Genomic DNA, 25,944 nt, shown 5'->3' on the forward strand with positions numbered 1-25,944 from the left:
GATTTCTGCACCCTAACAGAACGATGTGCTCTCTACGAGTGATGAGAAAGAAAAAAAAAAAAAAAGCCAGCAGCAAATGTATGATTTAAGCAGCGAAATCTCTGGTATTCATTTTGAGTTGTCTGCCAGCAATAGCGCGACAATGAGATATATTTCAATTCTGACCAAAACCGAGAGTGAGCGCGTTGATGCTGTATTCTGCGATTTTCGGCAAGATGAGAGCCTTTACTTTTCTCCCAAGTGGTCCTGCGCGACCATAGAGTTAGTATAACTAACTATAGTATAGTATCAGTATAGTAACTCTATGTGCACGACCGAAGACGGTGTCGCCACCCTCATGTGCAAGCCTCGTAAAAAATAAACAGAATTTAGAATTTTTTTGAAATTGTGCAAAACCACGTGGCGTTGGGCTAGTTGGTGATATTCGGGAATAAACATGCGCGCAAACCGGTGTTGCCCCTTCTGCACACGGCAAGTTTGGTTTCGCAATTGTGCCAGAGTGGCACGTTGTTTGGAAAATTCGCTTCAGCTACGGTAAAAGCTGGACCCACTCAAATGACTGAAGAATTTTGCCAGCCGAGAACTCGCACACTCAGCTTTTCTCTCTAAGTCAGGCGAGTCGATCGAAAACAGCCCTAGGTCTACTGAATGTTCTTGGTAAAGTCGGTATACTACCTTTGCCCTGCAAAGTTAATATACAGGCGCTTACATTTACCCTGCAAAGGTAAGCTCTGAGTGGCAGTCGTGAAAAAACAAAAACACTAATCGTCCTAATAGAGGGACCTTACAGCCGCTGCGCTGTTAGAGGTGACCTTGAGCACTTAATGTCTTACTGCACGCTTCTGCATCATTCAGGTGCGCACAGCTTAATTTGCTCCGTCTTCTCCGTCCGAAGCGCACTAATTACCGCCGGTGCTTGTTTGCGTGCTCGCCGAACCGCATCCTCGCTTCGCGGCGCTTGGTGAAGACGTCTTTCTTCAGAGGCCCCGGACGGACAGGTGGGAGCGGAGTCACGCGTTTATGGCTAGTACGACTCAATGCGCCCCTGCGGAGAATGGAGTCAAAGAAGTGGAACAGAAAGGGGACCCCGGCCATTGTAGCGCGGCGGAGTCAGCGCGCGGCGATTGCGCGCGGCACGCAAGAAAAAGAGAGGTGCCCACGGGCGATTCGCACGCGTGCACCCTCGCCTGTTGCGTATACTCCCCGTCGCCGTCTTCTGACACGTCCGAGAAACATCTTTCTTTTCCGAAAGAACCGATCCATAAAAGCGGACCCTCTCTCCTAATCCGCATCTTCGAGCGTGCGATTATGAAAACTTCATCGCGCTGTGTGGTCCCGCGCATGCGGGAAAATGAAAGCACAAAAAATACAAGCGCTCGCCCGCGCGAGTGCAACAAGGAAGCAGGCACAAAAAGATCCCCCTCTCCTCCCGAGCGTCGCTAGGAGACGGGAGACCAATCGCGGGGCTCTAATGGCATCACGTGGTGCCTACAGTGGCGCTCCTCTGGACAACAGCGGCGCCGCTCGGCAATCGTGTGAGCGTGTGTGGTTTTGTAATGGAGATGGCTGTCGGTTGAAATTCTCGGGGTCGAGGAGCTGGCGGCTTCTCGGCCGCCCTTGTGTTTTTAACAGTCCTACGCGTAGTACACCTTTCCGGATACGTGGTCGTCACTCGACACGGTCGGAGAACAGTATTCGCCATCCCTGTGTTGTGTGATTGGGAAGTGTCGTGTTTGGCCCGTGTTGTGTGTGTGCGCCCGCCTCGCGGATTGGTCTTTTTCGTTCGGAAGCCGCGAGCTCGTCCCGTGATTGTCACGCAGTCTTGTGTTCGATGCAAAACTTGAGAAAACCTGGCGCCGTCGCCACGGCGCAACAATGTCGAATACCGACGAGACACGTCGGACATTATTGAGCTGGGCGAGATGAGCCCCAGGTCATCGTCGTCGTACTGCAGGAGACACGATCTTGGTCTTCTGACGCGCACGAGTTGGACGGATGCTCGCACGGCGGTTCGGCAGATTGAAAAGGTAAGCTGCCCACTCCACTGAAAACAACCGAAGGATTTGATCTCGACATTCCGTACGAGCCCGTAAATATAACTGAAAGTCGAGCGCGTTTCGTGCTGCGAAGCTGGCTTCCTCGCGAGCGGTCAAACGCACCGTTACGACTTTGACGTCTCAATTGCCTGGTGGTCCGGTCCGCGCTTGTTCCGTGCAGTCCCATCCTTCGAAGTGGAATCATTTTGACGCTGTACAAGCTTGTGGGATCCATGTTTTGGGCTGAATGCAAAAAATCTCGTGTGCCGTGCATTGGATGCACGTTTGGAACCCCAGGAGCTCAAAATTCATCCGGAGCCACACTACGGCGTGCCTCATAATCAGATAATGCTTTTGGCACGTAAAACGCCGGAATTTAATCTAATCATATTTGAATTCCTGTTAGTGTTTCGGTTTGACGGCATTTGTGATACGGTTCCGTTGTTTTGACGGGTGCTCATCACGTCGCATTGATGGAAACATTGCTCTATTTTCAAAGGTCAAGAGTTTGCGTGTGCGAAAGACGGCGAGCAACATACAACTTGCAAATCTCAGCGAGTCGTATGTTTCAAGCCGAATGCATCTCTGAACGTATTGAAACTAACTTGTAGCCGCTTATCAGTACGCGGCCCAGAGTCGCGTAGTAAGCAGTAGTGGAGTAGTATACGCACACGTCCGCTTCCGCACTGAACGGACTGCGGCATATATTTCGTCGCTCGCTTCGTGGGGGGCAGGTTTCTCTGACCTCGTTTTTTTGTTGTTTTAATGCCGTGCTGTCACGTCGCTTGATGTCTTTATTTCTCTCTCTCTGCGAAGTCTCTCCTAGCCTATTCGTCGACCTCCGGGAGCAAATACGTGGATGGACGGAAGCAGACTTATTTTTAATTTATTGCTGTGCTGCCCCCGACAGTTTGCTACAACGTGCACACGCACGTCGCCGTCACTACATTTTATGAGACCGACGTCGAATGCGTGCGCTTTGTAGCGCATAACTTCGTCTAGACAGGAACAGGGCCGCGTTGTTGTTTACCGAGTAGACAATTCGACAGAAACGGTCGGCAGTGGCCCTGGCTTCCACGGTGCGGCCGCAACAAATCGAGCAGCGCACGCAGCTGGCGGATGAACACATCTCGCGAGCTGACAGCGAGCGGCCGCTCCTCCTTTGGGAAGACCCCCCCACCTCCAACACCACCCTGTGGGGGTCAGGCGTCCCCAATTTTATTTATGGGGGAAGGCGCACGAGGGGCCCCAAGATGGATTCCTCGGCGCGGGTGGTCCCCGCACCCCCTCTTCTTCGAAGAAGCCGCCCCCCCCTCCCTACCTCGCGGCGGGAAGCTAGCCGCCTCCGGTACAGCCCCGCGTGAACTGAACCGCGCGGCGTCTTCGGTGACGTCTCTGTTGAGTGAGCTTGGGTCTTGCAAGCTTGGGTAAAAACAAAAAGAAAACGGCCCTTTCGTATTTTGCGAGCCACAGGGCTGGTCAGTTGTAGACCGCGGCGAGTTCGTCTCTCGTTTAGGGGTGTAATGAACACGTTCTCAACTATTGGCGCCGTAGATAGAGTAGATCAGCTGATAAAACTGACGTAACATGAAAGTAAATGAACAACCGGTGATCGAGAGTGCAATGCTTCGTAGGAATTCGAGTCAACTGGAAGGTGCTGTTCGATTGTGCACCGTCCGCAAAGACAGAAAAGCGCCGCTAGCGCTTGCATAGCTTCCATCACCAAATATTAAGTCCAGTAAGGGCATGTGCGCACCTGTGCTGACTTGTGAAGAGCGTTTTTTTTTTTTTTGTGCATGTGAGTCTGTGTGTGTGCGCTCGAGATGAATGTTAGCGCGTAGGTGTCTCGCTGTTGGCAGAAGGTTTCGTAAGACGGCCACTGCGTGTGTGGTCGCTTCCCTCTCCGCGCGGTGGTAGTACACACTATCCGGGGAGCCGGTCGACTGGCGGCCGGTGCTGCTAGCACGCACATTCGCGGAAGCTGTGCGTGGTAGTACGTGGTCGCCTAGGGAACCAAACTGCACTATGCTATGCGAAGGCTGGTCGCTTGTCGTTTTTCTTGCTTACGAATTTACTGCGCTGTCGTCTGGGTCATGGCTGCTCACGCTTCTGTTTATAATACCAGCAGGCTTGTGCTTCATAAACGCATAAATTCCGTTCCACAAGGGTTAGGTACTCGAGCCGAGAAAAAACAGATATCTTTCATTGTAATTCGTTTTGTGTGTCACGTATCAACGTTTTCCTTTCCGCGCGGGCTGGTCCCGATTCTCGAAAGAATGTGGCCGGCCTTCCATCAACGCGACACCGAGAGCCTTGCCAATCATTTTTATGTCAACTTGCCTTGTGGCAGCTTTTATGTTAGCTGTATTTTTTTATCTTTCTGTAAATATGCCAGCCGCCTGTTACTTTAAGTAGTGCGTGCGTTTCATTCTGTTGAGGTTGCTTGCTGAGACCGTAAACACGGCCGCTGGAAGCAATGTCCTCTCTTTCTCTGTGTGTGTACGGATCTTGGAAGCTATGCGTGTTCGCGGCTGTGCCGGAGTTGGGTGCGTGTACTGAGAGCCGAGCTAGCGATTACTTGCACGGGTTCATTTGTCGTAGGACATTCACTAAGCCGAAACAACAAATCGCCTTAGAGCCGTAGCTTACACTTCGCTAAATGATCTTCACTTCGCCAAAAAAAAGAGACGCTACCGGTGGAAATAATAAAGCCTAAACTCTCTTTGTTGAATTTCGCGCCCTAACCGCGCTGCCGATGACCTTGCGTCACTTCAATGGCATAAAAAAAATTGTTGCACTTACTGCTTGTTTGTTTTTGCTTAGATTTTGTAGTACCGTTTTGTGTCCCTATCGTTGAATGTAACGCATGACACCGTTAGGTAAAAAAAAAAAAAAAATTCTGCCTTCGTCTTTAAAGCATGGCGGCGATGACGTCACGTGATTCCTTTCGGTGTTTGCAGTACAGCAACGCGTGGCCTTTGAGATTGGCGTCAATGATTTTCCAGCGCTGCGGGATTTTACAGGGCATCACAATACGAATGACCCAGTCGAAGGCAAATTCGTTTCACCTGATAAACCACACAAGTAACACTGCAAAGTGTCATATTTGAATGAGCAGAGTCACTCATGCGACAAGTGCAAAATCTTTTAAAAATGATTTTTTAAAAATGAAAATACACCGATCACTAATATAGTTACCCTTTGAATTGTTTGCATAGCGCTTCTAGCAGCGCTCTGGAAATGGCCATCACCATGTCATGCCACTTATAAAAGAAGGTATATATGAAATTTTGTAGTAATAATAAGAAAAAAAAAAGAAAACTACGATTTAGGGCACCAACTGCGCCACTGAGGTGTTTACCAAGTCCGAGCACAACCTATGGCAGCAAGATTAAGAGGTTGCCGTTCTGCTATATTGTGGAAATGCATTGGCATTTGAGCTGAAATTGCTTCGGTTGGTTGTTCTGAATTGGTGCTCCGTAAACGCCACACACGAGTGAAATTCAAATAGATCCTTATTAAACCCAAACAGAATTTATTTGTTGTTTGAGCCATCGCCAAAAGTTGGCCTTTGTCTTAATTTGTTCTCTCATGCTATTTTGTAAATGTCGCAGCTAGTTTCTACCATAACATTTGAAATCCTTGTTGTGCCTTAGCAGTTACTGGACATTGTATAGATGTGACATTCTACATTAAAACTTCCATCATGGTGGGAGGCCACAACGCCAAATGTGAAGATGTCAATGAGCTTGTGCCCTGGGGCCCTTCCTCCATTGAACACTTTTGACTATGTATTACATTCCATATAAGCTCATTGGCTAGACTGGCAAGGCGTAGAGGTAATGGTTGTTCAAAATTTCTGTCACTGTTTCTTGGCATCACGTAGTGGTTGAGAGCAGTGGGCAGGAGAAATGTTGTGACACTAACAAATGCCTGTCAGTGCTGTAAAGCAGATGCTGAATTTTGCATCTTGCGAGAGTGGATGATGTCACTAAAGTCGATGAGAGTGCGGCCTCTGGTGTGTGTAGTGTTTCATTGCAGATGATAAATACATACATTATAAATGAAGCTGTGTGTCTGCCACCATTGCAAAGAGTTACTCATGAGGAACCATCTGGTGCTTGCAGGGTCGCGCCAGTGGTGGCCGCTGGTCACTGCTCGTGCGCGGCCAACTTCAGGGACAGCTTGTGCAGCTGGGTCGATTTGTCGACCGCAATGCGGGCAAGGTGCTCTTCGTCGGACTTCTGGTGCTCGCCACCTTCTGTGTGGGCCTCAAGTCTGCGCACCTCGAGACGGACGTTCACAACTTGTGGGTGCAGCGCGGTGGACGCCTTGAGCGTGAGCAGGCATATGTGCGGTCAACCCTGGGCGAGGGCGCGGGCACGAGTAGCCAGCTGGTGATTCAGACGGCACCCTCGGGTAGTGATCTCTTGCGGAGGCCCGAGACGCTGCTGTCACATCTCGATGCCCTCTCCCGGGCCACCCAAGTCACTGTGGACATGTTCGAGCTGACATGGCGGCTCAAGGACCTGTGCTATGCTCCCAGCTTCCCTACGTTTGATGAGAGCTACGTGGACGACATGCTTGAGAAGCTCTTGCCCTGCATCATTGTGACGCCCCTTGACTGCTTCTGGGAAGGGTCCAAGCTGCTCGGGCCAGAGATTCCAGCTCACATCCCGTGAGTGGTTTCTCTCCTTTTAAAAGCACCTTGTGCCTGGCTGTCTGGCGACTTTCCAAATATTGATGTCACTACTAGCATACAATTCAGTCATTACGAAAAATGTGAAGATGACCTGCCAAAAAACTGCTCTTTGAATGTGTACTTCTCACTGTGCTGGTGATTGAGCATATATAAGCAAATTTAGTTAACCATTTGTCATATCTACAAAATTTCATTTTCTTTTCATTTGCCACTGCATTCCCTTTTGCAGCTTCATTATATCTGCTCACATACGTTGTCATCTCTTCAATTCAGAGTTTACACACAGATCCCTGGAGACTTACTGCCAGAAAATGTAAAGGCACTGATGTCGCAGTACATTTTTGCACTGTGATTATCCTCAATAATATAACGCAAATTAGGCTAACCTCCTTCTTTCCCTCTTGGCAATGTGATACTTGTCCCTTCTCATTGCCTTTAACTGAACTCTGGTAGTGCCTGATCTTTCCTGCAGTGTATTCTGCTAGGGGTGCTATTGTGCAATCACTTTTGGAGATACTTTCGCTTTCGTGAGATTTGGCGTGACTATAGTGCCAGGCGTGTTGGTGTCATGTGAGTCACGACATTCCCAGAACAGTGTATGGTATGATTGACATAGTGCCAGGAATGTCGTTGCCACTAGTTTCTGAACACATCTGGCACTAGTCGCATAAAATCTTGCAAAAGTGAAAGTATCTTCGAAAGTGATCATGCAAGAATACCGCCCCACGACTCAGCTTTCAAAATTATTTTCTTTCATTGTCGAACAGCCAAGCTTACATTAGCAGAAAACATAAGGTATCCTGAATGGCTGGCCTTAATTAGGACTTCAGCTGAAGGCATATAAGCTGTGCAGTGTGTTAGCAATGCATGAAAACTATGTTCCTTTTTGCTTGAATGTGTGTTCTTGAATAGGCTTTTTCCTCCTGGTCCAGAATCCTAGGCTTTGGTGTACAGTGGACAGACCTCAACCCACAGCGTTTAGTTGCCGAGATCCAGAAAGTGGCGACCTTTGGTGGCTCCTTCCCATTCGACACCATCCAAGATTTCATGCGAAGGGTAAAATGAATTCAGTATACCTATGATCAGTAGAAATGGATACGCCTGACATAGTTGAAGAGGCTGTACACGCCTCTTCAGCTAAGCCAGATAGTATAAGTATTTATCAGGTGTAGATGTTTACCGGAGAGTTATATGGTACATATTCACATGTCAAATCTGAATTCACTCTTTAAGTGGATTCAGATTACTTGACAAAAATTTTGGTGTGGCCTGTAACATGCTCTGTACATCACCCTGTGTGAATTCAATTGCATCACGTGGCAGCTATGACACTAGCAGTGATGAGTGCATCATCGCAATTGTAGGGGCAAACTTCTTTTTGGGTGACTGTGAAAGGGCTAAAGATTTGGTGTGTGGTACAAGGGTTGTTAAGGAAGTGGAAGTAAATTATGGCTCCGTGTGTGTGGACACAACATATACACATGTCCCACCCTACCCTTGGCACTTAATGGGATCTGGTACACAAAGTAAGCAGAGTGGAGCAACTCATCTTTGGTGGTCCAGTCGGATGCCCTAGGTAAATGTGGCTGGCATTACTCATAACTCGATACTTATTGGGCGCTGTCTCTGGTTCCCTTAAAATGCAATGCACTGCACTTCTTTTTTTACTGATAGACAATTAACTAGACCGGATTTAAGGCTATTAGCGCAGCTTAGGACGAGCAAAAAAGGAAAGAGGTAGGGGTAATCAAAGGGAGCGGAAAACAGGGTGAGCGCCCAAACTGCCACGCTTTTAACTAGACCGGAGTAGACACTGTGAAGATCCTCGGTGTTGTGGCAAGCTGGTACAAGAGTTTCATGGGACTGTCAGCACCCGTCTTTCCTTTTGGCACCTTTTCTGGCTGCTTTACTACTATTGCACTAGTGTAATTTACTAATTCCTCTTAACATACTCGTATTCCCGTTTAAAGGTCTTTAAGCGAAGTTTGACAATGTGTACTATGTGGAACACCAGTGTATTTTGTCACTGACATTGGAGATGAATACCTTAAACCTAGGGCTAGTTCTAGGATTTCTACTAATTGTGTGTATTGAGGTCTGACTGGCTTCAATTCTCCAACTGAAAACCCACAGTAAATATAATTTAAACCAATATTTAGCAAAATTCATTTAATTTATGATAAGCTGATTATAACTATCAGTGTTTTATGTTTACTGCTGTTATGAAATTGGGCAAGCAAAAATTACAATTCTGAATTGAATCTCCTGTTTTCAATGCTTGGAGGCAGGTGTTGCTGAGACACCCTGTATGAGTGTGGGAAGGTTTCCAGAGGGGATCAGATGGTCTGACAATGTAATCAGCTGTTGTTGGCGCCAGTGCTTGTTTACAAGAGGCACCACAACAGCTGATCGCCATCATTTTTCACATTAGCCTGTCACTTATGAATGCAGCAAAGGATAACATAGGAAAGTATAGCCGTCACAAACAAAAGTACTTTCAGTGTGAACAGATGATGATTACATCGGTAAATTTGCTTATAATTGCAATCTTCCTCTTTGTTTCTGGGTGCTTGTATGCTTTCGCCGAAAACGTTGCACCCCACATTTCTCTGGAAACTTGGTAGAATTTTAATCATTTCCTGCATTATGGAAAAGGTTAAGACTGCTGCTTAGGATTTATCACATTCAGTATTTATTGACATTGAGTCTGTCTTTGTTACGCTTGCATGAAAAAACAGGCAGGCATCACATCAGCATACCAAGAGAAACCCTGCTTGGACCCAAGTGACCCCCGATGCCCAGAAACCGCACCCAACAAGCGTTCAGGACGGGCACCTGACATCGGTGCACAGCTGACGGGTGGCTGCTACGGTTTTGCAACGAAGTATATGCACTGGCCTGAGGACCTCATCGTTGGAGGTGTCCAGAAGAACCGGTCGGGGCACATTGTTCGGTGAGACACTGTTTATCACAGGAACGCCAAGAAGCAAGAGATGTATGGCAGATTCCACTCCTCGTTTCAGAGGAGAGACTGGTGTACTTGCATGAGCACTCAAGTTACCCTTGAACTTGGCAAATCAAGTAAATGCTAATCATCTGGAGGAAATTATAATGCCTCGTGCTGGATCAGAGCAAATGTTTCAAGCGTAGCATGCAAAGCTTGACGCACTCCAAAATGTCTTGTTAAATTCATGCCTCGACAGCAGAGCAGGAGCAATGCATTTTGGACTGAGGTAGTCTGAGATAACCAGAGGAACTCGGGAACCTGCTCTGAAAAAAAACCTGTGGAATTCACCTGTAGTGTCTGTCACTTGAAAATTTTTTTTACTGTTTGAACTTTCTTTTTAAATGCTGTTGTATGCAGTCTTTGCAAAGTTATTGCCATGAATCCTTAGGAGACATACGTTAGCATTATTTTGTAAGGAAGTGTTGATTTAATTTGGGTACCTTATTGAATGGGCTGAGTTTAGTTGCTTAAAGAGCCGCTACGTGGCTGACAAAAAGAGTGCATGTCTGCTGTATGGTAATAAAAGTCTGCGCTTCTAGCATGAGACAGAACTCTTCCCCACCGCAGCTGTGGAAGGAATTGTGCTGTGTGAGGAATCTTACGAAGGGTCTGTAGGAAAATAACTCGCTTTGGTGCAGTAAAAAAAATTTTTGTTAATGGCCTGTTGGGTGATAATTGGCTGCCCCTTTGCAGTGCACGCAGATGAGCCATTACAGTACTTTTTGTGTACCTCGGACGCAGGGCGGAAGCATTGCAGTCGGTTGTTCAGCTGATGGCAGAGCGTGACATGTACCATTACTGGAAAGGGCACTACCGGATGGCGCACCTCGACTGGACCATGGACAAAGCACGCTCCATCCTTGAGGCCTGGCAGCGGAAGTTTGCAGAGGTAGGATAAGAACAAGCAGCATCACGCCTGCAGTTAAGGTCCGCCGTTGTTTAAGGAAATGGAAATGATTTAGAATAAATGACAGTGTGGGGATCTATGATGGGCACTGGGAATGACATTCGTAGATCTTGCAGTCGTTGGACTTGACTGAACATAGTTGAGAGCAGCCTTCCATTTACAGCAAAAAGTAAAAACAAAGTCGGGGTGGACAGGATGAAATGGTGTAGTTGTTGTGCAGGGAAGCCAGTTATGCAGAGGACTTCACGAGGTCGTGGGATCGAATCCCGGCCACGGCGGCCGCATTTCGATGTGGGCAAAATGCGAAAACACCCGTGTACTAAGATTTAGGTGCACGTTAAAGAACCCCAGGTGGTCAAAATTTCCGGAGTCCTCCATTACAGCGTGCCTCATAATGAGAAAGTGGTTTTGGCATGTAAAACCCCCTAATTTGTTTTTTTTTATGCAGAGGACCTATTTTACAGATTTGAGAGCTAGTTGTGATGCACAAAACATTGATGTATAAAACACTTCACCCACTTCGCATGGAGGAAGGTTCCTTGTAGCTGCCTGATGGCATGTTCAAGAAAGTAAAATTGCCTGCCTTTCAGTGACCATGTTTCTCCAATAAAAAAAAAATTGTTGGATGTCCTATGTCAACAGAGGCTTCATTGACTTGAACATTTCTATGTCCTGTTAAATTTGCAGTGTTGCACAGAGTGGTAATATAGCAATCACTTTCACATTGTGACACTTTGTGACATGTGGGGCCCTGACTGCCAACTACTAATTTGCCAGTTATGCCAACACGCATAATTGACAAAATGTCAGCTAACACCGAATAATTGCTGTGAGGCATTAGATAGTTCTGGTCAGGCACTGAATTCATTGGCCAATGTGAATGTTCTGGAGTTTCCATCACACTCTTATTTATACTAGTGAAAAAGCTGAACAGTTCCACATTGTGGGCTCACAGCCTGGTGTAATGTATGCAAAAAACATCCTGTTGCATTGTTACCAACTTTCTGCAGGTACAAACTATACTGGAATTTAGATTTTTTTTAGTACTGTTGTCATGTAAACCTTTGATCGCAATTCACTCTAACCTTGTTACAGTGTAGTTAGATCCGACGTGAAAATACATTCTTTGTATGCAACATCCACTATAAACATACTTTCTGTACATCTTGATATCGGTGATAAAAATTTTAGATTTACTTTGTGGTATCCGATAATCTGTATTAGCATATATCTGTGTTTGTTATATTTAGGTTCATAGTAACTTCATGTCTCATGCCTTTTTTCTTTTGTAAACTGTGACTACAACAGCTAAGAAAACATGGAAGCATGCAATGTCGCATATTTTCAGTCATGTTAGTGGCTAAAATTAAATTTTCGTGAGGATGGCAGTTGGTCATAGCAACGGCACGTGTCCATTGAATTTGTTACATCACCAAACAAGTTTTATAACATTCTTCATGCATTTCAGGCTAGCTTTGCCAATTAAATTTTTGTGATGATGGCACTTGGGAATGGATCGTGGTTAAACGCTACTTCAATTCTCTTGAACTTCGATCACACTTGGAGGCATCGTTGCTTGACGCACAGTGAAAGTCATAGTCTTACTGTAAGTCATGCTCGTGTTGGTACTACCTGTGGCTACCAACATGAACATGTTAGCAACTGCATCTCGGTGCCTTTGGTAAAGAGCTCTGTTTAGCTAGGGGGGGGGGGAGGAGGGCAATGTCTTACGTCATATGAAAAGAGGTTATTTGAACTTCAGGGAACCTCTGTCAGGCTCAGCAGACGTAACAAGATCATTAGTCTCATTTTGGCTGCTGCCTTCATGAGACTTCATCATTGAAATTGTTGGTCGGGGATACGAAGTCAAAGCTAAGGGATCAACTACCTGTGCACTTAACTTGATTCAAGCACAGCTCCTCCTGTGACCAGTTGTGCTTTCTTCATGCCTGAAACATAACAAAGTTGAAACGGCTAATCTTAATCTTGTTGTCTTCTTCGGTACGTGCGACTAACCAAGGTTTTTCTTTTCTTTTGGCATGCCTGCAGGATCCGAGGGAACCTTGCATGCATGTCAGGTACTGGACTTGGATGCCTTTTGTCTATTTCACTGCCTAATGCATGCTTGCCTTGCTTGGAGCTTGAATTTGCTGCTACTTTTCAGCCACCTCGCAGAGTGAAAATGCACAGTGGCTATGGTTCTTGCTAACCTCAGCTGCCATTTCTTCATGTGCATAACCTGCATAAGAGATTCAAACAGTCTGTAAAGTGCGCGTTTTGTTCACAAGCTTTGTCTTGCGGTGCAGCTTCACTGCAGTATGCTGCTGTATGCTGTGAAGCCACACCATTTCAACAGTGGTCAAAGTTACAGGCAGCATTTTTGATGACTGTGTACAAAACCAGAAACCAGTTCACTCCTTGAGCTTTGCTTCTTGCCAATAATTTTGTGAACTTGTTAATTATATGAAGTTTGAGTGTTCTGTATGCACTTATATGTGCATGTTAAGTGCATGATATCTTTTATCTCTCACTCTCCCGATCTTTTTCTTTCTTTTCTTTTTTTTTAAGGCTTTATTAAGACTTTGGTTGTATGCACAGGTGGGCTGTAAGTGTGAAAATACAGCATGTGCAGGAGAAATTATTTTCAACTGCTGGTCGGTGGTTCTAATATATATATATATATATATATATATATATATATATATAAGACTGTTGTGCTTGTGCATCTCGTACACTTTTCTATTACATGCATGTGCACGTTACTTTGCCTCTGTGAAACTATATCATTTTAATCTGATGTTCATTCTTATCATCACTTCTGCATATATACTTGACATAGTTGCAATAAAAGGAGTTGCCATCAAAGAAAGATTAGAAAAGAACACTAAGTTACACCAAAAGCGCATCACAAATGACATTGTTTTATGGTACATAAAACGAAGCATCATTGGGTACAAAAAAATGTGATAAAATGAAATGTCAAATGGCATAAGAGGGTCAAACAGGTGCATGTATGTCTCTTTCTCTGCTTTGTTCTTGAAGCTCTGGTTTAGTCATTTAGTTGCTCTTTCTTTTTAAATGAGGAATTTCTTTGTGGACTAAAGGATTAAAGCACACAAAATAATATGCAGGTACTTTTCCAGTACCAAACCTCTTATTGATGTTTTTGTTATAGTAGGCATAACCATGCCACAGATACAATACAACCTTATGTCCTGTGCAGGTGATTTAGTCTCTTTTGTCTGATGACTTTTGTGACAAGCTAGTTTTGACTCCATAACAGCCAAATTGCAACAAACTTCAAGTTCCATGCAACTGCCTTGTGTCTGACTATCACACCTGTCCCAGGAGGTCCTGCGGGAGGACGCGTCGTTCGAGTACCGCAACACGACGCGACGACCCATCGGCGAGCTGCATGTGTTCACAGCCACATCACTTGCGGACGTCATGAAGGACTTCTCGCAAGTGAGCCCAGTTCGTGTGGCGCTTGGCTGCCTGCTGATGGTTGTCTACGGCTGCCTGTCACTGTGGGCTGCGGCCGCTCGCGACAACCCCTGGGGCAGTGCAATCCTAGGAACTCTTGGAGTGCTTCTGGCTGTGGCCGCAGTGGGGGCTGGCTTGGGCCTCTGCGCCCTGCTTGGCCTGCCATTCAATGCAGCCACGACTCAAGTGCTGCCATCGCTGGCTCTCGGGTTGGCCTTGGACACCCTGTTCCTGCTTGACCAGGCATACCGGCAAGGGGCTAGAAGTCGGCCCCCGTATGAGCGCACCGCTCAGGTAAGACTTCACCGACACCTGGCCGAGTAAAGAAGTTCCTGAAGTGATTGTGAATGTATACTACAGGCGAATCTCATTAATTTGAACGGGCTTAATTTGAACTTCCAGTTTATTCGAACTGATGCCGGGGTCCCGTCAAAGTTATGTGCGTTCTAATGGGCGAAAACGGGCAGTAATTCCAATGCGCAAACATTTGCGACTGTTAATTCGAACATTTTGCGCTCCGACAATGTGCTGAGCAGGACGCCAAATCACAGTGGCGCCTCCGACCAACATTGCTCTAATCCCGCCATAGAGAAGGAAAGGCTTAGGAGAAATCCCTCAACGCCAAGGGCACTCAGGAGAAAAAAAAAGAAGAAGAAGAAAAAAAAAAAGAAAAGCCCATGGCAGAAATTTCACCCTCTCTCAAATGGCAAGGTTGTTGTTTCTGCGTTGCGTCGTAATGCCCCAGCCACACTAACGGCAAAACACACGCTGCGGGAGGGGCCGATCCTGGGCCAATTTTTCATGGCTCGCTGTGGCAGCAAGTGAGCCGCGAGCGGAGGAGAGCAATAGGACTGGCCCCTGCAGTGGCATACGTATGAGAAACTAGTATTGTGCGGACCTGCCTGACCACTCTATTTGTACTCGCGTCTGATTCAGCCAGACCGCTTGTTTCCCACTATCGTTTGCTCGCGTCAGCTCTCACTTTCGCTTGTTTTGGTTGGCTTGGTTGCTCTCATTCGCATTTGTCTTTCTACAATGATGCATCTAAATTGAGGTGTCCTGATGGAAAGGCTGTTGGAGACGGTGCACCATATCCAATTCTGTATGACAAGACAGACCCTCAATACAATGATGAGAAGGCGACACCCAGTACTTCATTCTCCTTGTCTTTCAAATGTGGTGATGCCACAACTGAAGGGAGCACACCAAGATGATTATGATCAGCGGCAACAACTTCGCAATCATGGTAAGCCATGATTCGCTTTAAGAACGCAGGATGAAAAGGTAAACACAGCACTGATCTGTTAGCAAACAAAAGAAAAAAAACATGCGAGCATGCAGCCGGAAGCAGCAGCAGAGGCCCAGTCCTGGCTTCCGCAACTTCGGTGGCAAAGGTAATTAGCGCCATACGGCAAGCTGGTGGGAAAGCGAATCCTCTTCCCTCCCGCTCTGCCTCTCAACTGTGCACCCCCTCACCCTTTTTCTCATCTCCCTTGCAACTCTTTCATAACCTATGGTCTCCACGCTGGCCCGGTGCCCGCTTAGCCCGCTCCTTTTTTTTTTTGCTCTCTGCCGTTATCGGGAAGTGAGCATTGGCTGGCATGGGCAGTTTCGTGGTCCTAGCTCGCTGTGTACTTGCGCGCCATGATATTTCATGACTCGCACCATTTGTACATCGTGCTGTGGTACACGAATACTTCAAAAACAAGTCCTTCTTTTAATTCAAACAAATTTTCAGGCGCCTTTGAGTTTCAATTATTAAAATTTGACTGTACTTGAAGTTTAACAAAGACACATGAAAGCAAGTTAAGGCCACTGCAACAATAGAAACAATGGAAAGATGGGAAGTATGGGTTAGAAATCAAATGTGTGTGCATGACATTCTTGCTGTGGTTGAGTGGAAGAAGTGAGCTTGGGCTGGTTATGCAATGCATAGAACAGGCAGGCTGCGTCTATTCAGATAACAGATGCAAAGGGAAGTGAAAACACTGTCGAGGCTGCCAAAGGATTAGAGGGGGTGCTGCAATTGGGAAATTTTCGGGCATGGGATGACTTTGGCTGGCACAGATTGACGGTAATACGAGGTCTTGGTGCAGGGTCTTTGTCATGTTGCAAACCTACGTTGGCTGAAGAAGATGAATGTAGCGACTTGACATGAAGACAGAAACCATTAAGAAAAGAAGCTAAGGTCAGGTTCCAAGCTGGTTACAAGTGAAATTTCTGAAACAGTGCAAGCAACAGAAGACAAATGACATAAGTGATGTGTCGTCTGTGATAGTCCTTTTGTTGTGTGAATTGTTTCATTTAATCTGTCCGGAAGTACCGAAGGGTTGGCAAGTTGGTATACATTCATGTATAAGAAAGTTCAAAGTGCAAAAAGATGCAGACACAAGGGCAAAGAAAACAGATTGGATAAGTCCTGCATTATCACTGGCTTCTGTTCAAGGCCTGTATGCACTAACTGGCCTGCCAGGTTTGCTTACCTGATGCACAGTGAAGATAACTTTCTGGCTGTTCAGGCAAGCAGAAGTGAGCATCCAACATTTCTACTTACCAGGTGCTGAAGTGCGTCGGACCCAGCGTGCTGGTGGCATGGGCTGGTACAGCTGGTGCGTTCTGCGCAGCTGCGCTGATCCCAGTTCCGGCACTGCGGGCCTTTGCACTCCAAGCTGCCGTGCTGCATACGTTTGGCACAGCCACCATGCTCCTCTTGTTTCCGGCCGCAGTCAGCGTGGACCTCAGGCGAAGCCGGCACAGCTGGCAACAGTGCTGCTCAGCCGAACATGCAACAGTCGTAGTGGCTGCTGAAGGGTGTGTGGATCCTGCTTTCTCATATCAGTGTGCCCTGTTCTGCTAGCATGATATATTTTGGTACTTTGCAATCCGCCTATTGAGGTGTGCCTTAACATCAAACTTTTTTTGTGTGCAGCAACCTTATAATGGACAGTGCAAAACAGTCAGGAGAGTTTAGAGTCATGCTTCTGTAATAGCTCAAAGTAACTGTAAATATTAGCAAAGGGAATATTTTTCAGTAAAGCTTCTTGTGAGTGCCAATGACATTGTAGTACAGTTAAACGTCAGGATAACAAACTTCGTATAGCAAAATTTAATTTTTGCCATGAATAAATACCAAGTCAGTAAATCAAAACTGCCACAGATGCAGATGTGCAAGTGGTTTGCTTACACGCAGCTGCTTGCCAACACACCTCTTTAAATCGTGCACTGCACGACAGAGAGCGCCACCGAAGAGGAGCAGCAAGACCCTCTCGCTGTCAGGTTTCGTGTAAAGTCCAAGTGCAATAAGATCCTATCTGCCCCTCACTCCAAATGCTGTGGTACGTCTCCTCTCCCAGCCCGGCCATAGGTGGCTGTGGCTTCACATGTGCTGTCTTCCGGTGTGTTTAATGCTGGAGGTCACATAATCTTGTGTCTTGGAGATGTGTTGAAGAGGGAGGCAGACAAAGCATTCGCTCTCCTCTGCCTGCTCTCTTCATGATAGTGCAGTCCCCCTGTCAGGCAACAATATCAGCCATTGTGTAGCGTTGCCTGAAAGCTTTGCACGTAAGCTTTTAGGCTAAGCCTTGTACCGCTGATGTGAAAATATTGTCAATCTGGTCAACACAACACGAAACTGTGCCTTTGATAGTCGACTCTCAAATGAACAAAAACACGTTTCTTTCTGATTGAAATTTGTTTTTTATGGTTGCCCGGTCATCTGAACATTTTATGGTCCCTACCATGCAAGAAAAATATGTTGACGTCTGTGCCTCTTTGGATAAATGTTCGAATTTCAGTATAACAAAGTTTTAATATACAAAGTAACATGCCAATTTTGTGGACTTCATTATATTGGGGTTTAAGTGTACTCTTTGTGCTTGTAGTTAGAGCAGTGGTAGTGGCCATAATAACAGTATCAAAAGAAAGGCGAGAAATATGGTACAGTCTAAACTTGCTATAGCTAAGTTACATCTGACACGAAAATATCTTGGTAATAGCGTACATTCATCATATGCTGATATCGGCAAGCAAATTTTAGATATACATTGTTATATCTAATAATTCGTTACATCCATGCTCTGTATATCAAGGTTTGACTGAATTTTTCCTTCCTTCTTGTTCGCCTTCTTCTGTCCACATTGTTTTGAAATCTTGATTCTGATTGGCCTTGGAGTACTAGGGTGAGCAGTACTAGAGTGCTATAGAGTCTGTTAACGCTTAGTGTGTGGGTAATTTTGTTTTTATGTAACCAGAGAGGCTGCTACGTCACACGGTGAAGTTGTTGCAGCAGTTCTGGCACTGCAATGTTTTTCTAGGCAACAGTGAAAATTCAAAACTGTTTACCCATGTTGCTCGTGACTGAGCACATCTCAGGTGTAACAGGTGTATGCGGCCAACGAAGTAATAAAACAAGTGATTTGTCTTAGTGGTAATGAAAACAAGGGGCTCCTGCTGAACAAGTGCTCCTTTCCTTTCACTCATGCAGGGACTCACAAGCTCGATCCCTTGCCAGACCAGCGACAGTGGTAGCAGTCGGTCCCTTGGAAACTTGGGTGGGCACAGGTCGGTATCTTTCTTTCAACCTGTCGCACTTTACATGTGGTTCACATGACAATAGCAGTCATATTTACTTTTGCTTAATGAAATTTAGAATCGAGGTTTTGTACCAGCTCAAACAGCCACAAATTACACGCAAAAGAAATGGTTTTCTGTAAAGCTTCTTGTGGCATGCCAGTGGCATTGTGGTAATTGTAGCAGTGGTATTGCTGATAGTAACAGTATCATTAGTAGACATAGCCCCACTGTTGCCTTGGAACCTCATAATTTAAGTAAACCTTTTATTTCATAGTGTATTCTGCTTGTAGCCAGAGCTCACTGAAACCACATGGCAATCGCCATTGCTGCATTTCACTGATTTTGGAGAAGGCATGTCGACCTGTTTGTTGTAAAGTGAGTAGCGGTTGTGACAGGGTATATCTCGCGCAGATGCTGCTCGGGTGGTCGATTTGAAGCAAGACGAGAGGCAGTGCTGGTGGTCATTGGACTACTTTGCCAGTCACTACTACGCACCTTTCTTGCAGCAGACACCGGTGAAAGTGAGTAGACTGTAATATTGACTGCACCCAGTTGCATTTGCACTAATATTGTGTATGAATTGGAATTCATTCCAAGAGTAATAATACACTGGCAGGTTCTGTGCCAATAGAGCTGAACCTTAATTGTTATAGCAGAGTTGCATGTAATGCAAGAGTGCCTTCCTTAACTCGCAATATTGAAAAACACATTTGCGATTGGGTCTCTATGAAAGAAACGCAAGCGTGATGCCTCTTATGGGCCAGCGATGTCCCGTTGACACTCGCCTTGGCTTGCTGGCTGTGGGCCAGTGAAGCCAGCCAAGCCTTTTGCCAAACTATGCACGAGCATCTAGAATTTGCCATTTTCAGTGTTGGTAATATCCTTGCTGAATAGTATTCCCGACTACTTAAGGCACTTTCCGAATACTGGAAGATAGCCACATACTGTATGTTTATTTGTGCTAGATCCACCAGATGTCACTGTTCTGATCACATACCGTGAGTTGAATTTGCATTATAACTACGTCCGAATGTGACCACTAAACATATAAATTGCTGCTCGTCCGTGCAGTCCGCTAGCAAAATGCCCAAGAATGCCATCCACTTTCTTATTTCAGAGCTTGTCACAAATCTTTTCTAGGAACGATAGCTTCTGCAAACGGATTTGCATGGTCCCACAAGCTCCAAACTGAGCACGTGTGCCTCCCTTGTCCCTGCCACTTTGCCTTCACTGCCACAATATCGCCACACATGGCGTCACCACCGCCCTTACAGTTACAGCTGTTAACACTACCCTGTCCGCGGGAAAAGTCTATTAAATACAGTAAAAAGTCAGTACATAATAATAATAGATTAGCAACAAGGTCTAGTAAATTCTTTTTTTTTTCTATCAGGAGAGCATGCTTGATGCTTAAGTGTACCGTATCAAATTGTATAACAAAAAATTTTCTTTCCAACGGTACTAGTCCCAAACAACATGCTGAATAAAAAGAATTGAAAAAAAATGTATATAAAAACAAGAATTTTGTGATAAAAGAAAAGAAAAAGTTATTATAATGACATCATTGTTTTTTCGCGCAAAGGTAACTAAAATATTCAGCATATAAATGTTCAACGTAACGGACCTGCGGAAAATTCCAGCGAATGTCGGCTTTCTACGTAAAGAATTTTTTTAGATATATATATAAGAAAACGTTAGCTCTAGGGACTAGCCCTAGCATGATGCTGAGGTCGACTATCGGCCATCTTATGACGCAACACTCAAATTCCTGTGTGGCCGCTGGCTAAAGGTCCCGGCTGAAGTATGGTAACACCCTGCAAATAAGAGCTGTGACCTTGAGAACACACAAGATATCTTTATATCAGTGCACAGCAGCTATGAAAGGGTTCGGAGAAGAAAGTGAAAGCTGAAATCTGACAAACTGAAGTTGTCGTCCCCGTCACTACTGCTTCCAAAGTTCAAAAACTTGCACGCAGATGCATCAGAATCAATAAAAATGCAACATTTGTGTGAATGAGTGGCGCGCATCTTGGGAACTACGAGTGCTCACTGCATTTTTCACGCCCCTTCTCAAAGGCGTTTTAAGAATTCCTGTGCTTCAGGGGAGAGGGGAGGAGGGGAAAAAAAGAAGAAAATTGAATAAATAGTTTCTGAATAAACCAATAGAAGGCGCTAGCTGTTCGAGAGCACTCAAAAAGCGGCAGAATACAAATTTGTAACCATCAATAGCAGGTTATCAGTGGGAATAAAGCACGAACAGGAAAGTGTTAAGGGCTCTGCCAGGATGTAATGTGATGGTGAATGTCTGTATTGCTGCAGGTGATAGCCACAATAAAAAGCGAGTAAGCTTCAAATATAACTCAATTTGCTCGCATTCCCCACCAAGGGTTTACTCTCGAGCTTGCGACAAATCACTTCAAGCCATAGTCGTGCCATCATTTTCAGTCTTGCTGTTGTTGCATTGTCAATCTGGCTACCATGTGTGAATTTGGCCATTGAGCAGTTCTTAAGAATAGAAAAGGAGGCGTGCCCTTTGCACTACTAGTAACTGTGGGGGTCCTATCTTTATTGTCGCCATTTGATGAACTGACATTTGTGGAGGAACCATGTATATATCATTAGTAGAGTTGCATGTACAAAAGGGGTTCTGCTGGGGAGGGGCAAACACATGAAGGGGTCTTTGTCACTCCGGGAAGTCCAACAACATTTCCCCAAAGTGAGAAGCTTAGGAAACTGTCTATGTGATCACATCTGCCGCTGCAGGTTCTGACTGTGCTGGGCCTGGTGGCGCTTCTGGCAGCATCTGGTTGGGGAGCCCTACGTGCAGACGAAGGCTTGGACCTGGCCGAAGTGGTCCCAGGTGGAAGCCGTGAGCAGGCATTCCTGAAGGCGCAGAGCCACTACTTCGGCTTCTTTCACATCTTTGCCATAACGCGGGGAAACTTCGAGTATCCGACCAAGCAGAGACTCCTGCTGGAGTTCCACGAGGCGTTCACTTCTGTCGAACATATCATCAAAAATGACGATGGAGGCCTTCCCGACTTCTGGCTCACGCTGTTCCGGGACTGGCTACGAGGTCAGTTCTGGTTCGACAAGGTCGCCTAGAATTCGCTGTTGGGCTTGATCACCATCAGCGCAATATAGAAAGAAAAGCACCTATACTGGAGAAATTATCCCTCTAATGCCCAAGCACAGTTTCACATAAAAAAAAATTAAAACAACTTGTTCACTTTTGACCTTAATTTCTGGCCATGGAGAGTATATTGGTACAAAACAACAATACTGAAATGTTGCTTTAGTTAAAACTTAATTAGAATAGTTATTAATTAATTGGTAATTGGTTCGAGATTGTCAAGCAGGCTGAACTATCCCTGATGGAAAACTAACTCCAGCATATCAAAAACGATACCATAGGCTAAGAGTTTATTTCTCTTGCTTAAATCAGACTTTTGAAGTATTAAACTCAGCATAGCATATATGATACGTTGGGCATTACAGAGTTTTATCATAGTGCGCATCAAAGTGCTTAGCTTGTATATCTTTGCCTTTCTGCAGGCCTGCAGAAGGCATTTGACCGTGACTGGGAGCGAGGCTGCATCACCCGCGAGCAGTGGTTTCCAAATGCTTCAGACGAAGGGGTCCTTGCCTACAAGCTCCTTGTCCAAACAGGCCGGCCAGACAACCCCATCGACAAGAAGCTCATCCCCAAGGGTCGCCTCGTTGATGACGAAGGGCTTGTCAACCCCAAGGGTTTCTACAACTACCTCTCGGCGTGGGCATCAAATGACGCACTCGCCTACTCGGCCTCGGAGGCCAACCTCAGGCCCGAACCGCGGCAGTGGATGCACTCAAGGCAGGACGTTGAACTGCGCATCCCCAAGTCAGCGCCACTTGCCTACGCCCAAATGCCTTTCTACCTCCGTGGCCTGCGCAACAGCGGCGAGGTGTCACGTGCCCTCGAGAGCGTCTGGGCACTGTGCGCACGCTTCGAGGCACGGGGACTCCCCAACTTTCCTCGCGGAGCCCCCTTTGCCTTCTGGGAGCAGCACCTGCGGCTCCGAATTCACCTGATGGCATCGCTGGCTGTGGCTTTGGCCGCTGTGTTTCTGGTGCTCGCGCTGGCCCTCCTCAACCTCTGGGCTGCCTGCTTCCTTGTGCTCGTCCTCGCGAGCCTCGTCCTTGAACTCTTTGGTGCAATGGGCTTCCTCGGCGTGCGGCTCAGCGCCATTCCTGCTGTCCTCCTTGTGCTGGCCGTTGGCGTTGGTGTACAGTTCACTGTTCATGTTGCAATTTCATTTCTCACGGCCATTGGCTGCAGAAATCGTCGAGTATCGCTGAGCATAGAATGGATGTTCACGCCCGTTGTGCATGGTGCGGTGTCAACTCTGCTGGGTGTGCTCGTGCTGGCATCGTCCGAATTTGACTTTATTGTCCGGCACTTCTTCTACGTGCTGTCGGCCCTGGTGATTCTGGGTCTTCTCAACGGACTGCTGTTTTTGCCAGTGCTGCTTTCTCTGGTGGGACCGCCTGGCGAGGTGGGCATTTGCAATTTGGTGTTGGCTATTTGCAGTGTGCCAGTATAAATGTGGTCGAAGTTTTTTGCCAGGAGCAGCAGTCAGCTCAGCGAAAGAAGATTGTTACTTTACCTGATATGTTGCGTCCCAAGTGATAAAAGCAGTAATTATTAAATGATAAGCATGTTGCTTAGCACGTGTGGTGCTGGCGCCCTTTTACGCCTCTTTGTAGTGCATTGACATAACTTAAGCCCACAATGGCAGCTAGAGTGCCAGGAAAGTGAGAGCCACACATCACAGTGTTCTCTTTAACAGTGTACTGCACTGTGCATGGAAAGTGCAAAAATATGTTCTTAGGTAGCTGCTTAACTAATAATTTCATTGCACATAAAGTCTAATTCGGGAACATGGATTGGAGAAGCATTTTGATAACAAAAATGAACGAGACTGGCACATTTTTAACAAGATTGAAGCAGCAGGTTTACAACCCCATAACTCTGCAGTAGAAAGAAATTGCAATCCAATAAATGCACTTCACAGAATTGCAATACCTGTGATTGAATAAGGACATTGTAGTTGGGCTTGAGCTATAGCTCTTCTTGTGGGGGAAAAAATTAAGGAAAGTTGCAGGTGTATTTGTAAAACGTAGAGTGGAGCACTCTAGTGGAGCACAAACAAGTTAGCAATATTCAATTTTGGAAGTAAAAGTGGAAATAGGCATGTATGATGGGTGATCGTTAGTCTGTTAACCCAGTGGATACTGAAAAATGTGGAATGGAATCATGTTTGGCCAAGGATCAGATTCAGCAACGAGATGAGAAAAATCACTGGTATGGCGTGAAGCAGGGCCCGAGTAAGTGGAAAACATTGTAGAATGCCGTTTGTCTTGTAATGATAACATCTCGGTTTTTAATACTGCTGCTGAGTAAGAAAGTTGCCATGTGACGCAGAAAGCTGGACCTGTTCAAAGTTTCATGAAAACTCTTTTCTATCCAGTTGGTGCCTCAAAGTCGTGGAGATCGCATAGCAACACCATCACCAGAAGCATCTCCCGAGCCTCCGCCGCGAATGCTAAGGCCACCACGTACATTCGGGCGTCCTGTCACTGGGCCACCACTCGGCGGTGCTGGCGTGCGACGTCACCCATGGGCTGACTCTCTGAGCACGATATCTGAAGAGCCGCCCTCGTACCACTCTTGCTCATCCTCGCATGAGATTGTTCTACACCCAGAGGTGGTCGTCGAGACTACCACGGTGACCACAAGCAATGGAACTACAGAGACTACGACGAGAGTAAGTGGAATTTGCACCATGTGTTTCTGCACCACCATCCAACCGCCTTCAAGGGGCTGCTAGGTTTGACTACTTTTGCATTAATTGCTGATCTTGCTACTAAAAGCTTATACAGTCGCTGACTGTTTATTCGGACCTCACGTGGACTGCGGAAATGTCTGAATACACAGGTGTCCGAAAAAGCAGATTAAGAAAAAAAAATGAAATCCTTTATTTCCACACACTTATTCGGGCTCGGCAGTAGGCTTGAAGAAATCGTGAATGCGCCGTTGCACGTTGTTCCGTTTACGCACAGTCAGGTAAGCCTGAATCTCGGAGAGGGTCATACGGTCACTATAGGCAGCTGAAAACACAGTCACTGCTTGTACAAGCTCCGCATGCGACGGCAGCGTAGCGCATGGTGCGTCATCTTCCGACTCGGAGTTATGGTCCGGCGGTGCAGCAGAAACCTGACGAACGATCTCGCCGTCGTCGAGTTCTGCGCATGTCAGTACAGCAGTGTCAGCAGCTGTGAAACTGTCAAATGAGACGGTGTCCGGAATCGCAATGCAACCACTGTGCAGGCCTCAGCAGAACATTTTCCGCGTCAGTAGGGAGCACATCGGAAGGCAACGCACAAAAATGGCGGTCAGCAAGTCGAACCATGCACCGGTCAGAGTTGGTGCATGGTGCTCTCGATCGAGTTGGCTCAAGGAGTGTCTGAAAAATCAGACGAGAGGTTGCAAGGTGTCCGAACTTTCGGCAGTTGTTATACATTATGGTCTATGGGGAGAATGGCAGTGCCGCTAAGCAGACCGAATAATCGAGCATGTTCGAATTTTTGGAGTCCGGAAAATCAGTCGGCGACTGTAGAAAGATTTTGATTCTTCTACTATTGGATAGCCAATATTGATGTCTAAAGCAATAAGGAGCTAGCTGGAGTACAGTTTGCGTCTGTTTGTATGAGCTTAGTAGAGTATGGAAGTTCATTGGAATCTTATATTTTTGTGTGAGGAAGTGTTTTAACACACAATGAGGCCTCTTGGAATGTTTCAACGTAACTAAATTAGGAGATGGATTGAATTCAGAGGCATCAAAAGAAAGCAAGTTGGCTGTAGTGCCATGACATCGCCAATGATGCAGCATTCTGTGGGAGCGGTCATAAAAGGGAGGGAGATTACTTAAAGGGACACTAAAGGTTACTATTAAGTCAATGTGGACTGTTGAAATACCATCCCAGAAACCTCGAAACGCTTGTTTCGTGCCAAGGAGAGACTTATTTTAAGAGAAAATGCGTTCTGAAACGTCTGCGTACCTCTAGCGCAGTTCAAATCGCCCGCCCTCCGATTGAGGAGTACTGACATCATGGTCTCATAGTGACGTTGCGCCATCGATGAGTAGAACGGCGTCCGCAGACGGCGCTACGGCTTTTCTGCGCAAAACGCAAATGC

General features: G+C 46.2%; 1 protein-coding gene across 1 annotated transcript in view; it reads left to right on the forward strand.

Annotated features, from left to right (window-relative positions):
* Nucleotides 1-1,530: 1,530 nt before the first annotated feature.
* ptc (protein patched) overlaps nucleotides 1,531-25,944 on the forward strand; it is a 30,290-nt gene continuing 5,876 nt past the window's right edge. The window contains exons 1-12 of the mRNA XM_075672650.1: nucleotides 1,531-2,027; nucleotides 6,164-6,714; nucleotides 7,671-7,794; nucleotides 9,477-9,691; nucleotides 10,487-10,634; nucleotides 14,001-14,429; nucleotides 16,693-16,946; nucleotides 18,619-18,695; nucleotides 19,119-19,228; nucleotides 21,471-21,783; nucleotides 22,263-23,242; nucleotides 24,218-24,514. Coding sequence (XP_075528765.1) covers nucleotides 1,923-2,027; nucleotides 6,164-6,714; nucleotides 7,671-7,794; nucleotides 9,477-9,691; nucleotides 10,487-10,634; nucleotides 14,001-14,429; nucleotides 16,693-16,946; nucleotides 18,619-18,695; nucleotides 19,119-19,228; nucleotides 21,471-21,783; nucleotides 22,263-23,242; nucleotides 24,218-24,514 — 3,603 coding nt within the window. The 5' untranslated portion in view covers nucleotides 1,531-1,922. The remainder of the gene's footprint in view (nucleotides 2,028-6,163; nucleotides 6,715-7,670; nucleotides 7,795-9,476; nucleotides 9,692-10,486; nucleotides 10,635-14,000; nucleotides 14,430-16,692; nucleotides 16,947-18,618; nucleotides 18,696-19,118; nucleotides 19,229-21,470; nucleotides 21,784-22,262; nucleotides 23,243-24,217; nucleotides 24,515-25,944) is intronic.

The sequence above is a fragment of the Dermacentor variabilis genome, chromosome 10 (genome assembly GCF_050947875.1).
Source record: "Dermacentor variabilis isolate Ectoservices chromosome 10, ASM5094787v1, whole genome shotgun sequence".
NCBI classification, from domain to species: domain Eukaryota; kingdom Metazoa; phylum Arthropoda; class Arachnida; order Ixodida; family Ixodidae; genus Dermacentor; species Dermacentor variabilis.